Source organism: Pituophis catenifer, unplaced genomic scaffold (genome assembly GCF_029215685.1).
Source record: "Pituophis catenifer annectens isolate HBS135680 unplaced genomic scaffold, rPitCat1.0.hap2 SCAF_1, whole genome shotgun sequence".
NCBI lineage: Eukaryota > Metazoa > Chordata > Lepidosauria > Squamata > Colubridae > Pituophis > Pituophis catenifer.
Window position 1 is genome coordinate 340646190 of NW_027256881.1, and position 14194 is coordinate 340660383.

At 42.6% G+C, this 14194-nt stretch overlaps 1 protein-coding gene across 1 annotated transcript in view; it reads left to right on the plus strand.

The window, feature by feature from the left end:
- The window catches only part of SBNO2 (strawberry notch homolog 2), a 160571-nt gene that overhangs the window by 100388 nt on the left and 45989 nt on the right, over positions 1-14194 (plus strand). The window contains exons 6-7 of the mRNA XM_070931866.1: positions 6959-7063; positions 11808-11904. Of these exons, the coding sequence (XP_070787967.1) occupies positions 6959-7063; positions 11808-11904 (202 nt within the window). The remainder of the gene's footprint in view (positions 1-6958; positions 7064-11807; positions 11905-14194) is intronic.

Below are 14194 nucleotides of genomic sequence, written 5' to 3' on the forward strand. Positions count from 1 at the left end.
CTCCGCTGCGGGCCTGTGCCAGTAGGAAAGAAAACGCTACAAGCAGCTTTCAGTTGCTTCAATCGTTTAATTCTTTGAACAGCCCCGTCATCGATAGGTGAACTTGAGCGCAATGCACGCAAAGTCGGCGTTGGGAGCGGCTGCTTCCCAACGCCTTTTAAATCCGCGCGCCAGCCCAGCAACGCCCTTCCGGGTATGACCTTCTCAGCGCATGCGTGGAAAGGACCATCTGACAGCGCAACCGATGTGCGGGACAGCAGAAGCCTAGAGAACCTCCCCCCGGCCGCTGGGTGACCGCCCGCCTAATGAGTAAACACCCCCCTCCACCATGTGAATAATAGAACCAACCGCCACCTCCCCCCTGTCTTCTCGCTGCTGTGGTTGAGCGCCAGGTTCTTTTTCGCCGCTACAGCAGGCTGTGTCGAGAGGAGCTAGTTTTACTACCGGTTCTTGCGAACCGGTCCGAACCGGGGGCAACCCACCACTGGTGTTTGTTGTGGAAAAAAATAGGAGGAGGAAGGAGTATTCGGTATATCCACCGCCTTGAATTACTTTCACAAAATAATAAAAGCAGGATAGAAATAAGTAAATAAATAAATAAAAACAGAAATGAATTATTTTCTTGAAAATCTCCAGTGAGATTTGCTGACTTGGTAAACCGCTTAGAGAGGGCTGTAAAGCACTGTAGAATAGAATAGAATAGAATAGAATAGAATAGAATAGAATAGAATAGAATAGAATAGAATAGAATAGAATAGAATAGAATAGAATAGAATAGAATAGAATAGAATAGAATAGAATAGAATAGAATAGAATAGAATAACAGAGTTGGAAGGGACCTTGGAGGTCTTCTAGTCCAGCGCCCTGCCCAGGCAGGAAACCCTACATCACTTCAGACAAATGGTTATCCAACCTCTTCTTAAAAACTTCCAGTGTTGGAGCATTCACAACTTCTGGAGGCAAAGTTGTTCCACTGATTAATTGTTCTCACTGTCAGGAAATTTCTCCATAGTTCTAAGTTGCAATCATATAATCAAAATGTAGGTGCGTGGCAACAGGCATGTATTCACGATTGCGGTATCCTGGAGTCATGTGATTACCATTTGCCGTCTTCCCAGCCGGTTTCTGACAAGCAAAGTCAATGGGGAAAAGTCCAGTTCGCTTAACGACCATATGATTCACTCAACAACTGCAGTGATTTACCTAACAATCATGGCAAAAAACATTCTTAAAATTGGACACGGTGTGATTGGAATTTGTCTTGGTGCATACGCTCTCAGTGTACATAAAGGAAAAGATACGTTCATCAAGAATCATAAGGTACAACACTTAATGATAGTCATAGGGTACAAATAAGCAATCAGGAAACAATATCAATATAAATCGTAAGGATACAAGCCACAAAGTTAGTCAAACAGTCATAAGTGGGAGGAGATGGGTAATAGGAATGATGAGAAGATTAATAGTAATGCAGACTTAGTAAATAGTTTGACAGTGTTGAGGGAATTATTTGTTTAGCAGAGTGATGGCGTTCAGGAAAAAACTATTCTTGTGTAAAGCAGTATGTAAGTCCAAGTGCTATTCCTTTTAGTTGTTATTATTTATTTTACAAATAACTCAAGATAGCAAACATATCCATCTAAGGATATGTTTTTTTTACAAAAATAAGGATATGGGTTTTTTTTAATTTTTACAAATAACTCAAGATAGCAAACATATCCATAAGGAGAATCCAAGACATCGGTGCCTTCCGCCGTGCCCTTAAAACTTTCTTTTTTCAGCAAGCCGGGCTGGCTTAACATATTTTTTAACACATTTTTAATTTTTTAATTGGTTTGTTATCTTAAATCGGGGCCAAATTAATATATATCCTTTTAATTGTTTTTTAATGTTTGTATTGTATGTTTTTATCTGGCTGTACACCGCCCTGAGTCCCTCGAGAGAAGGTGCGGTATATAAATTCGAAATAAAATAAAATAAAATAAATAAATCTTCCTCCTATTATGTCCCCCACAACAACAATCCTGTGAGGCGAGTTAGGCTGACAGAGCATGATTGGGTCAAGGTCATCTAGCTCAGTGGTCCCCAACCCCCGGTCCGCGGACCGGTGCCGGGCCGTGGAGTACCTGGCACCGGGCCGCGCAGCGGCCGGGGGACATGAACACTGCAGCGCAAAGGCTCCTGGGCCGTGCGCAATGGGCCGTGCGCAAAAGCTCCTGGGCCGTGCCCCCACCCCTGCGCGCGCTCAGCGGGCCGCGGCGATAAAAAGGTTGGGGACCACTGATCTAGCTGGCTTTCATGCCTTAAGGTGGGACTAGAACTCCTAGCCTCCTAATGATTGGCCCAAGGTCACCCAACCGGTTTCATGCTTAAGGCAGGACTAAAATTCATAGTCTCCTGGTGATTGGCCCAAAGTCCCCCGGCCAGTTTTCATATGTAAGGCAGGATTAGAACTCGCAATCACCTGCTTTCTAACCTGGTGCCTTAACCCAGGGGTGAAATGCTCCCGGTTCGGATCGGATTGCCCGATCCGGTAGCAATGGTGGCGGGTAGTTTGGAGAACCGGTAGCAAAAATCCCTGCCCCCCCCCTCCCCATGCCCAGCTAAGCCGCGTGATCATCAGAGGCTTTTTTTTTTTTTTACTTTTAAAAGCATTTTTTCTACAACCTCTTCGGCCGAAAAAACACTTTTAAAAGAAAAAAAAAAGCCTTTGATGATCGCGTGGCTCAGCCTCGTCAGAGGCTCTTAAAAGCAAGTTTTTCTCTGCAACCTCTTCGGCCGAAGGGGTTGTCGAAAAAATAATGCCTTTAAAAGCCTCTGAGGATCCCAGCTGAGTTGCCTGATCGTCAGAGGCTTTTAAAAGCAATTTTTTTTCTGCAACCTCTTAAGGTTGTAGAAAAAATGCTTTTAAAAGTAAAAAAAAAAAAAAGTTGCCACGCCCACCCAGTCACATTACCCACCACCACCACCAAGCCACGCCCACAGAACCAATAGTAACAAATTTTACATTTCACCACTGCCTTAACCACTAAAATCCAAACTGGCTTAATAGCTCTCAGAATCAGGAAATTCATCATGATTTCAAATTTGGAGATCTCCCTTGGTAAAAGCTTCCATTCTTGGAATCAGATACATTTTCTTTCCATAAATGCTTGAAATATTGCCCTGTTTGTTGAGAAAAAAACCCTGCCTTCTATTCAAAAATCAATCTTAAGATTGCCGACACAGCGATCCTTTAATTTGGGGAGGGGGCTCTGTCCATGTGAGGCTGTAGGGTGATTAGCCAACCGATTGAATGCTGCTAGGCAGAATAAAACATCAACAGCTGGATTACCTGTAAATTTGGAGTTCGTCAGCCTTGAAAATACGCAAAACTTCCCCTACTTTGCTGTCCAACTTCCTGCTGGTAATTGTGACTCAGACTTCCAGTAATGGAAGAGAGATTGTAAAAATGTTTTTTTTTTTTTGAAAAAAAAAAAAGGGAAATAATTACAGTATGTTTGTGCTTTTAGGGTTTATCCAGATTTCGGTTCAGTTTCAGGAATGCATTTTTATGCTTTTATAGATAATCTTCATCTGGTTATAAAAGTTGAAGAAGAATTTTTGAAAAAAGGCTTTTTAAAAAAACTCTAGCAATTGTGGGGCTGTTTTTTGTTTTTTGGGCAGTGTTGCTTCAAACTTAAAAACTACTGTGTGGTTTTGATTACTCAAAGCAACAATGGATGAATTTATAGTTACCGGACCCTTTTTCTTGTATTTGTGGTTAGATGCACACGCTTCCTCTTAAATATAGATAGTCCTCGAATTACAACCATTTATTTAGTGACAGTTCAAAGTTACAGTGGCATTGAAAAAAAGTGACTTACGACCATTTTTCACACTTGTGACCATTTACAGCATCCTCTTGGTTACGTGATCAAAATTCGGATGTGTGGCCCACACACATTAAATGATAAATTGCTATATTTCTAAGATCAGAGACAAGATTTAAATTTGAATAAATAAACGTAAGGAAGTTTTAGAAATGGAAATAATTTTGAAATATAAACATGTTTGAACTGTATTGTTACTAGTGAGGATTTAGGGTAAGAATTGTGAAATGTATTATGAGGTACTAATTGAATTAAGATTTAAGGAGGGTTAATCGAAGGGTAATTGTTTTGATTAGATAAATATGAGTAAACTTTTTCTAAGAAGGTATTGGTTGAGATATGTGAGTTAAGATTAAGAAATAAGTTATGGCAAAATAGAATATATAAAATGTTGTTAAAGATGACAAAAAATTGAACAAATTGATGACCGGATCAAAGCTCTGTTCCAAAAAGATGTAATTTGTGTATTGGGGGAAAAAAATAAAAAAAACAACTTTTTGCAAAAAAAAAAAATCAGATGTGTGGCAACTGACTCATATTTATGACGGTTGCACTGTTTTGGTGGCTCCCTAGGTGGCTCAGTGGCTAAGACGCTGAGCTTGTTGATCAGAAAGGTCGGCGGTTCGAATCCCTAGCATAGGTTTCCTGTGTGAGCAGGGGGTTGGGCTAGATGACCTCCAAGATCCCTTCCAACTCTGCTACTGCTTATCCCCAATTGCACATTAACATGTGTTATAAATAGCATGAATAGAGAACAATAAAGTGAGCATCTGAATGAGAGAATATTCAAATCTCTTCCGGTGCCAACATAAAAAAAAAAAAAATCCCATTTCCAAGAAGCATAAAAGTAGACATAAAAGTAAGATGGGTTGCAATTTATTTATCTAATTTACTTACCCTCTCCCCCGCTTTTAGAAATGTGACTCTGGGCTGTGCACAATAAAACAAGCAATTAAAATACTCTAAAACAACCCTCAGAACCAATTAAACAATAAATATAAACAAGGCCCCAGGAGGGAGGATATGTCAGAGTCTTCTGCATTGGGCAATTTAACATGCAATGCAAGAGGAAGAATGGAGGGGGAAAGAAGAGGAAGGGAAAAAAGAGATTGGTGGCAGCAACCCCCCCTGTTGATAAGTAGAGAGAGATTACCGGTACATTCTTGATATTCTTCTCTTTGGTCAAATGCTGGAGAGGAAAAAGTTGTGGATTCTTGGCAATGTAGATATCCCAGGGCTGTTGACATTTGGAGCCTGTGTGTTAATCCTGATTGGACAGAGTACAAGAAAGCAAATCCTTCTACAATATTGTCCACCTGGCAGATGGTGGGTCTTCCCCTTGTCAGGATTACGCCTACAGAAATTGAACAAATGAATGAATCAATGAACAAATGAATGAATTTATATAGTACCCAGAGTTGCAATAAGCAGGATAGATAGAAAGATAGATAGATAGATGGATGGATGGATGGATGGATGGATGGATGGAAGGTAGATAGATAGATAGATAGATAGATAGATAGATAGATAGATAGATAGATGATTGATAGATAGATGATAGATAGATAGATAGATAGATAGATAGATAGATAGATAGATAGATAGATAGCAGTAGCAATAGGAATAGCAAATAGCACTTAGACTTATATACCACTTCACAGAGCTTTTTACAGCCCTCTCTAAGCGGTTTACAGAGTCAGCCTCTTGGCCCCAATAATCTGGGTCCTCATTATACCGACCTCAGAAGGATGGAAGGCTGAGTCAACCTTGAGCCTGGTGAGATTCGAACTGTCAAACTGCTGGCAGCCAATGATTAGCAGAAGTAGCCTGCAGTACTGCACTCTAACCACTATGCCACCACGGATGGATGGATGGATGGATGGATGATATAGATAGATAGATAGATAGATAGATAGATAGATAGATAGATAGATAGATAGATAGAAATAGAAAGAAAGAAAGAAAGAAATAGAAAGAGAAAGATAGAGATAGAAAAAAAGAAAGAGATAGAAAGAAAGAGATAGATAAAAATAGAAAGAGATAGATAGATAAAAAGAGATAAAAAGATAGAGATAGATAGATAGATAGATAGAGAGAGAGAGAGAGAGAGAGAGAGAGAGTTTCTCCATTGGAATGAGCAACAAACCTATACCTTCCTTCTCCTCAGGGCAATCAAGAATCAAGCAATCGATCAATTGATCAACCAAAATCTATAGGTGCGCATTTATTTATTTATTAAGTTGATATGCTGCCCATTTCACCATCAGGAGCAACTCTAAAATTTTCCAGCCAAATAACAATTAGCGATTAGTGTTCAACCACTAGTTCATTCAGCCTTTTGCTGGGATGCTCTCAGGACTCCTAGGAACTCTTGGGAGGTTTTATTTTTTTTTTTTAAAACCTTGCCTAAAAGTTCTAGGGGTACATATGTGCCTTTCTGCCCTCAGAACAGCTATAGCACCTCCAGATATCCAACTGAAATAGACAATCACAAAAGTGGCAATAGAATAGGATAGGATAGGACAGGACAGGACAGGACAGGACAGGACAGGACAAAATTCTTTATTGGCCAAGTGTGATTGGACACACAAGGAATTTGTCTTTGGTACATACGCTCTCAGTGTACATAAGGAGAATAAAATACATTCATCAAGAATAATAAGGTACAACACTTAGTGATAGTCGTAGGGAACAAATAAGCAATCAAATCATATTAGGAAACAAATAAAAACAATATAATTGAAAGATACAAGCAACATGGTTATAGTAATAAGTGGGAAGAGTTAGATACTAGTAAGGAAGAGAAGAATAATAGTAATAAAGTCTTAGTAAATTATCTGACAGTGTTGTGGGAATTAGTTGTTAAGCAGAGCGATGGCATTCGGGGAAAAACTGTCCTTGTGTCTAGTTGACACAATGAGAAAAAAATCCAGCAAAGGAGTGTTAGAAACCCTCATTTCTCAATCTAGGGGTCTCTGGTACCTTCCCATCCACTGGTTAACATGATTAGCTTCTGCACCCCAATGAGGTTGGCTGGGATTTGCTCTTAACATGGTTCTAATTTCCATATTTCTTTTTCCGTTCAGGTCTTGCCTCCTGATTTGGAAAATCTAGAAGGCTTACAGGGAATAGAAAATCACATCACTGCCACTCAGGACATCCCTCGTCTTTCAAGCATTCAGGTAATAAAGGTAATAAAGACAGGGCAATCATTATCACAGGTAGTCCTTGACTTACAATAATTCATTTAGTGACCTTTTTTTTTTTTTTTAATTTGATTTATATGCCGCCCTTCTCCGAAGACTCAGGGCGGCTTACAATGTGCTCAGCAATAGCCTTCATCCTTTTGTATATTTATACAAAGTCAGCTTATTGCCCCCACAACTGGGTCCTCAATTTACCTACCTTAGAAAGGATGGAAGGCTGAGTCAACCTTGAGCCTTGGCAAGATTCGAACCCTGCAGTAATTGCAGGCAGCTGGTCTTAATAACCAACTTAATAACAGGGTGCCTTAAACCCCTGTACTACCAAGGCTCTTGAAGTTTGAAGTTACAACAGCACCGAAAAAAATGACTTGTGATTGTTTTTCACACTTAACAACCATGGTAGCGTTCCCATGATCAAAATTCAGACACTTGGCAACTGACTCATATTTATGACGGTTGCAGTGTCCCGGGTCATGTGACCACAAGCAAAATCAATGGGGGAAGCCAGACTCACTTAACAACCATGTTACTTAATAACTGCAGTGATTCACTTAACAAGGGAACGTGGCAAGGGAGGTCGTAAAATGTGGCAAAACTCACGTAACTAATGTCTTGCTTAGCAACGGAAAATTTGGGCTCCATTATGGTCTTAAGTCGAGGACTACCTGTATTATGGTTGAATGCATAGTCTGCCAGATCCAGATTGATTGCATTTGGCATTTTTATTCATCTTTGGAGTTCTTCCCAAGGACCTGAAATAGCCAGATATGGATATTTGATGGTGTTAAATGTCTCATCGCAGGATCTAAGCCGGGGTGAAATCTAAAATTTGTTACTACCTGTTCTGTGGCGTGGCTTGGTGGGTGGATGGGGGTAATGTGACTGGGTGGGCATGGCCAACTTTTTTTTTTTTTTTACTTTTAAAAGTAAAAAAGATTGTAGAAACAATGCTTTTAAAAGCCTCTGACAATCCCAGCTGAGCCGCACGAACTTCAGAGGCTTTTCTTTTTACTTTTAAAAGCATTTTTCCGGCTGAAGAGGTTGTAGAAAAAATTCTTTTACAAGGAAAAAAAAACAGCCTCTGATGATCGCGCAGCTCAGCTGGGCATGGAGGGGGGGGGCGCAGTGATTTTTGCTACCCGTTCTCCGAACCACCCGCCGCCATCGCTACTGGATTGGGCGATCTGGTCCGAACCGGGAGCATTTCACCCCTGATCTAAGCTGTTCGAAGTAAAGCTGCCTTTTGCAATTGACTGATGGGGTTTTTGTCAATGCCGATGGCTGCAGTCTATAAGAGGGAATAAATGAAGAATAGAAAAGAGACATGGCAAGGCAAAGCAAAGGATTACGTGGGCAGCACACACAAACACACACACACAATTGAAGGCCAAGGAAATAACAAAAAGAACTGGCAATTGTTAAGAGCAGGAAAGTTGAAGAAAGAGAGCAGAGAGGCTAATTCTGGCTGCCAAAGACCAAGCCTTAACAAGAAATGCACACAAAGCCAGTTGAATCGAGAAGACAGCAACAGATAGCAAGTACTGCCGTTGCAAACTTACTTGATTAGCAGCTGCAAGGAGATCACACAGACCGACTGCAGACAATGGCCTGACAAACTAGCCACAATGGGTGCATTGGAAGATCCGCAGGAAATTTACCTGCAAGCAGTGGTGGGTTTCAACTGGTGTTACCACCAGTTTGCATCATGCATGCGCTCCATGAAAGCACAGTGTATTACAGAACAGCTGAGACATGGCAATCCACTCTGCCGCGCCTTTCAGCTGGGCTAAAAACGGCCAAATATAAGGTATGTGTAATGCAGAGGCGGGTGGGAGGGCCAATGTAACAATCAGAGAGAACCGGTTCGCTCTCAGCTCACCATCATCGCTACTGGCTAGCCCGAACCGGGCCGAACCGGTAGAAACTCACCACTGCCTGCAAGGAAGAACTATGGGACCACAAAAATAGAGGAAGTAATAGAAAATGAAGAAGTTAAAGTGCTGTGGGAGCTTAGAATGCAAATAGAGAAGTACCTGCCACACAACAAACACACCAGACTTAACAATCGTTGAGAAGAAGGACAAAAACAGTCTGGATAGTGGACCGCAGCAGATAGTGGACATGTAGACAGCAGAAGAGAAGAGAAAAAAACTGGAGAAAAATCAGAAAATATAAAGATATGCAAATAGAAAATAAAATGATGTAAGTTTATTGTGGCCATTAATCAGCAAATCGAAATACAACGGTGGCAAAAGAAAGCAAAGGTAGTGATCGGCGCCTTGTGCGCAGTCCCAAAACTCCTGGAGCGCTGTTTGAACACCATCGGCATTGACAAAATCCCCCTCAGTCAATTGCAAAAGGCAGCTTGACTTGGAACAGCTTACATCCGACAACAATACCTTTCACACCATAATATATATCATATTACGATATATCTATATATATAAAAGCAAAAACCACTCACGCATTAATCACGAAATCTCCAGAACCGTAAAGCCTACAAACTTGAAATTTGCCACGTATCTTTCTCTTGGCTCCTAGGTCTGTGATGGCGAACCTATGGCACGGGTGCCACAGGTGGCACGCAGAGCCATATCGGTGGGCACGCGAGCTCAGCTCCGGCACGTATGCATGCGCCAGCCAGCTGATTTTCAGGACTTCTGGGCCTACCAGGAGTCAGGAAACACACTGTTTCCAGCCTCCGGAGGGCCTCTGGGGGGCTGGGGAAGGCTGTTTTTGCCCTCCCCAGGCTCCTAGAAAGGCTCTGGAGCCTGGGGAGAGCAAAAAAACGGGCCTACCGGGCCCACCATGCCATCATGTGCCAAAAGTGGGGGGAGCACAAGGGGGCAGCAGGGCACATAGAATTATGGATGTGGGCATGCGTGTGACTCCACCACACTCCCCCCCCGCTTTTGGCACACGATGGCAAAAAGGTTAGCCATCACTGTCCTAGGTGCTCACTAAGAAAGGATTTTTCGAAATGATCATCAGAGCATTAGTATTTCATATATTATTATAACATGCTCTGATGCTAGTATAATATATAATAACAACTGCCTATCCCAGATGCTTGGGAAGGACTCCGAAAACAGACCCACCCGAATAATACGCCCAACCCTAATTTTTTGGGGATGGCCCTAATATTACTCCTACCCCGAAAATTGGCCTGGGGGGATGGGCGTGGCCAGGGGAGGGGGGCAACTGTCTGGCTGCAGCTGCAGCCCACTGGCCGCGCAAATACCGCTTTTGCCCTTCTCTTTCTGGGCACAGTGCTTCTACTTGTTGGGCCGCTTCTCCAAAGCCGGCAGCTCTGCGGCCAGCTGCTTTGATTTTTCCCTCTTTTTGGGAGGGGAACGGGAGGCATTTTGGCAAACGGAAGGAAAATGGGGAGGGGTTTTTTCCTGCCTGCCATCCTTCCCTCAGTCTGTGCTGAGATTGAGGAATGGATGGCAGGCAGGAAAATTCCCCTCCCCATTTTCCTCCCATTCGTCAAAAAGCCTCCATTCCAAACACTGAAGGTTCGGAATGGAGGCGACGGTGCGTGCACGGCGCGTCCAGCTCACCAAGTCTGGCCTGCTGCACCTCAAAAAAAGTAAGACCTCTTTGAAAATAAGCCCAAGTGCTTATTGTCAAGTGTAAAAGAAAATAAGACTCAGTCTTATTTTCTGAGAAACACGGTAATAGTAATAATAGTAATAATAATAATAATAATAATAGAAGAAGCATATTTCCTTCTTGATTCTGAGATTTGATCCAGCCCACATTTTTACTCACTTCCTGATTTTGTTATGAGAAATAATGATATTTCCAGTTTCTTAATAGAAGTCAAGACTTTTCAACAATAGGTTTCCTGGTGCTTTGGCTTATACCGTTCAGAGAGTAATAACTACATCACGTGTATTCTTTCCCACTTCCTATATTTTGTTAAAAGCCCATGAACATGTGTTTTAAAACCAACAGCTGCCGAGACATTAATATTTTGTAGAGAATCTAATTTAAATAATGTCAGGCATGAACAATTAGGTCCACCTGTGAAGGTTTCAATTTCAAGCCCACATACAGGAATCTCCTCGGACTAACAGTTTGCACCTGTGTAAAACTAGGTAAGATTCAAAGGCAATCAAGGGACATTGGACTTTGTCTTCTTGTGACTATGTAGAGACTCTAAACCTGTGATGGCCAACCTATGGCACGCGTAGCCATATCGGTGGGCACGCAAGCTCAGCTCCGGCTCGCATATGAGCGCCGGCCAGCTGATTTTCGGGCCTTCTGGGCCCATCTGGGTCCACAGACCGTTTCCGGCCTCCGGGGGGCTGGGGAAGGCCATTTTCACCCTCAGACTCCTAGAAAGGCTCTGGAGCCTGGGGGGAGAGAGAAACGGGCCTACCGGGCCCTCACGTGCCAGGAGTGGGGGGAGTGTGTGTGTGTGGGGGGGGTCCCGCAGGCATGCATGGGGGCAGGGCACATAGAATTATGGGTGTGGGCATACACACACATGACACACACACATCCGCACTCCCCCCGCTCCTGGCACGCGATGGTAAAAAGGTTATCCATCGCTGCTCTAAGATAATTTCCCTCTTGACTCCACTCCCTCTCAATCTCTCTCTAAATCCCTCCTGTATCTTCACCTCTGATTCTGGGAGTATCACTAATGGATCACACACCTGCTCTGTTGCCACTTTGCTACTCGCCTGTCTGACATTTCTGTTTTTTCATTCCATTTCAGTCCCAAACTCAGGTAGAAGAGGAAGAGGAGGGTGACGATGACGAAACAGAAGAACTGGGTCATACAGAGACGTACGCCGATTATATCCCTTCCAAATGTGAGTGGGTCAACCCCAGGCATTTTCTCTTTTTATATATATATATATATATATATGTGTGTGTGTGTGTGTGTGTGTGTGTGTGTGTGTGTGTGTGTATTGGTTTTCTCTGTACATTCAACATGTGCTTAATGAATGGCATACTGTCTGAGTCCAATCGTTTACTTCTTAAATTCCTAATTTCTACCCCTGTAGTCCAACCATTGATAAAACAAGTCCCAAGTTTGAAAATTTTCCGTGTCTTCTTTTTCTTTTAACTTCAGTGTTAATCTGTCCCATTTCTGCACCGTGCAATATTTTTTTTTATTATATCTTCTTCCGTAGGTGTTTCCTCGCTTTTCCAATGTTGTGCACATTACAATTCTTGCTGCTGTTAGAACAGTGTAGTATCAAATATACATTCCCCTTTATCATATATTTCTGGTATTATGCCTAACGAAAATAGTTCTGGCTTAAAATCCCAGGCATTTTCTTATGTGGGTAGTCCAGTCTTCCCCAGCTTAGTGCTCCCAGATCTATTAGACTTCATTTCCCAGAATCCTCAAGCAGCAAAGCTGTGGCAATTTTAAGGAAGGGAAATTAATTAATTAATTAATTAATTAATTAATTAATTAATTAATTAATTTTTCAGATTTCTATTCCGCCCTTCTCCTTTCGAACTCAGGGCAGTGAACAGCCAAAGTTAAACATTTGTACACAAAAGTTAAAATAGATTTAAAATAATTAAATAAAGTTTGGCCCATAATTTAAAACATTTCAATTCAAAACCAATATAAATTTTAAAAACCCACCATAAAATCAGGACAGCCTGGCTAACTGAAAAAAATAGGTTTTAAGGGCCCGACGAAAAGTCCGGAGGTGTGGGATCACTCGAATCTCTGGGGGTAGATTGTTCCAGAGAGTAGGTGCCACCATAGAGAAGGCTCTCCCCCTGGGGGTCGCCAGCCGACATTGTCTGGCCGATGGCACCCTGAGGAGGCCCTCTCTGTGGGAGCGAACTGGCCAGTGGGAGGCAATTGGTGGCAGAAGACGGTACCGTAAGTACCCTGGCCCTAAGCCATGGAGCGCTTTAAAGGTGATCACCAACACCTTGAAGCACATCCGGAAGTCCACCGGAAGCCAATGCAGCTCGCACAGGAGAGGAATTAAAGAATTTAATTTAATCTTTAGATTAGAATTTAATCTTTCTAGAGCAAAGATTCCCAATCTTGGCCACGTTAAGACACATGGACTGTAACTCCCAGAATTCCCCAGCCAGCCATGAAGTCTTTGTATCTTAAAGTGGCCAAGGTTGGGAAACCTTCTAAGCAACCAATGGAAGGCAAGGGCAATGTTGCGTCGTTCAACTTCCTGACTCTGCAAATATTTGAAGCCTAAACTGTGTGGGTGGTAGTGGGTGGGGCAGGTTGTGTGAGTAGGAAATCCCCCAGAACTCCTCACAACCAAATCACCATTTCCCTCTTAGCGTATCTGTAAACAGGATAACCATAAGTGCTTCCTTGGTTTCAACATGATAGCAGCATAACAAGGGACAACAAAACCAGTGACTCAGTCACAACCTGTTTTGGAGAGCCTACATGTTCCTTGATTAAGATTCTTTACTTTGGACTCTGCATTGAGCCGAAGGTTGGACTGGACAGCTGCAGGAATTCCTTTCCATCGGCAGGATTTGGTGATGCAGGGAAGTAGATTCGGGGGTCAAGGAGAGACCTGCATCTCATTCCGTCCCACGCGATGAGCCTTTGAGTAGACTCCTACGTTGGGCACAGTCAAGAGTGTGGCTTGCATGAATTTGACCCTGGCATATTGTGTGAAACTAGTCATTTTGCCCCTTGCGAGATGTGGGGTTATGGCAAAGATGGACAACATGGGAAGGTTGGTGGAAGGAAGGCAGAATGGCTTTCAGGTCTTCCGTGGACATCACTGGGAGTGGTGGGACTGAATTTTATGGACCCAATTTTGGAGGGAGAACTAGTTTAGGGTAGCAGTACTAGCTTTTTGGAGCTAGTATCAATATGCAATAGCACTTAGACATATATATATATAACTTCACAGGGCTTTTACAGCCCTCTCTTAGTGGTTTACAGAGTCAGCCTCTTGCCCCCAACAATTTGGGTCCTCATTTTACCAACCTCGGAAGGGATGGAAAGCCGAGTCAACCTTGAGCCGGTCAGGATCGAACTGCTGGCAATCGGCAGAGTTAGTCTACAATACTGCATTCTAAGCACTGCCTACCAGGGCTCCTGATGAGCTACACTGCTCATTTCCTCACTTTTCTCTCTCTCTCACA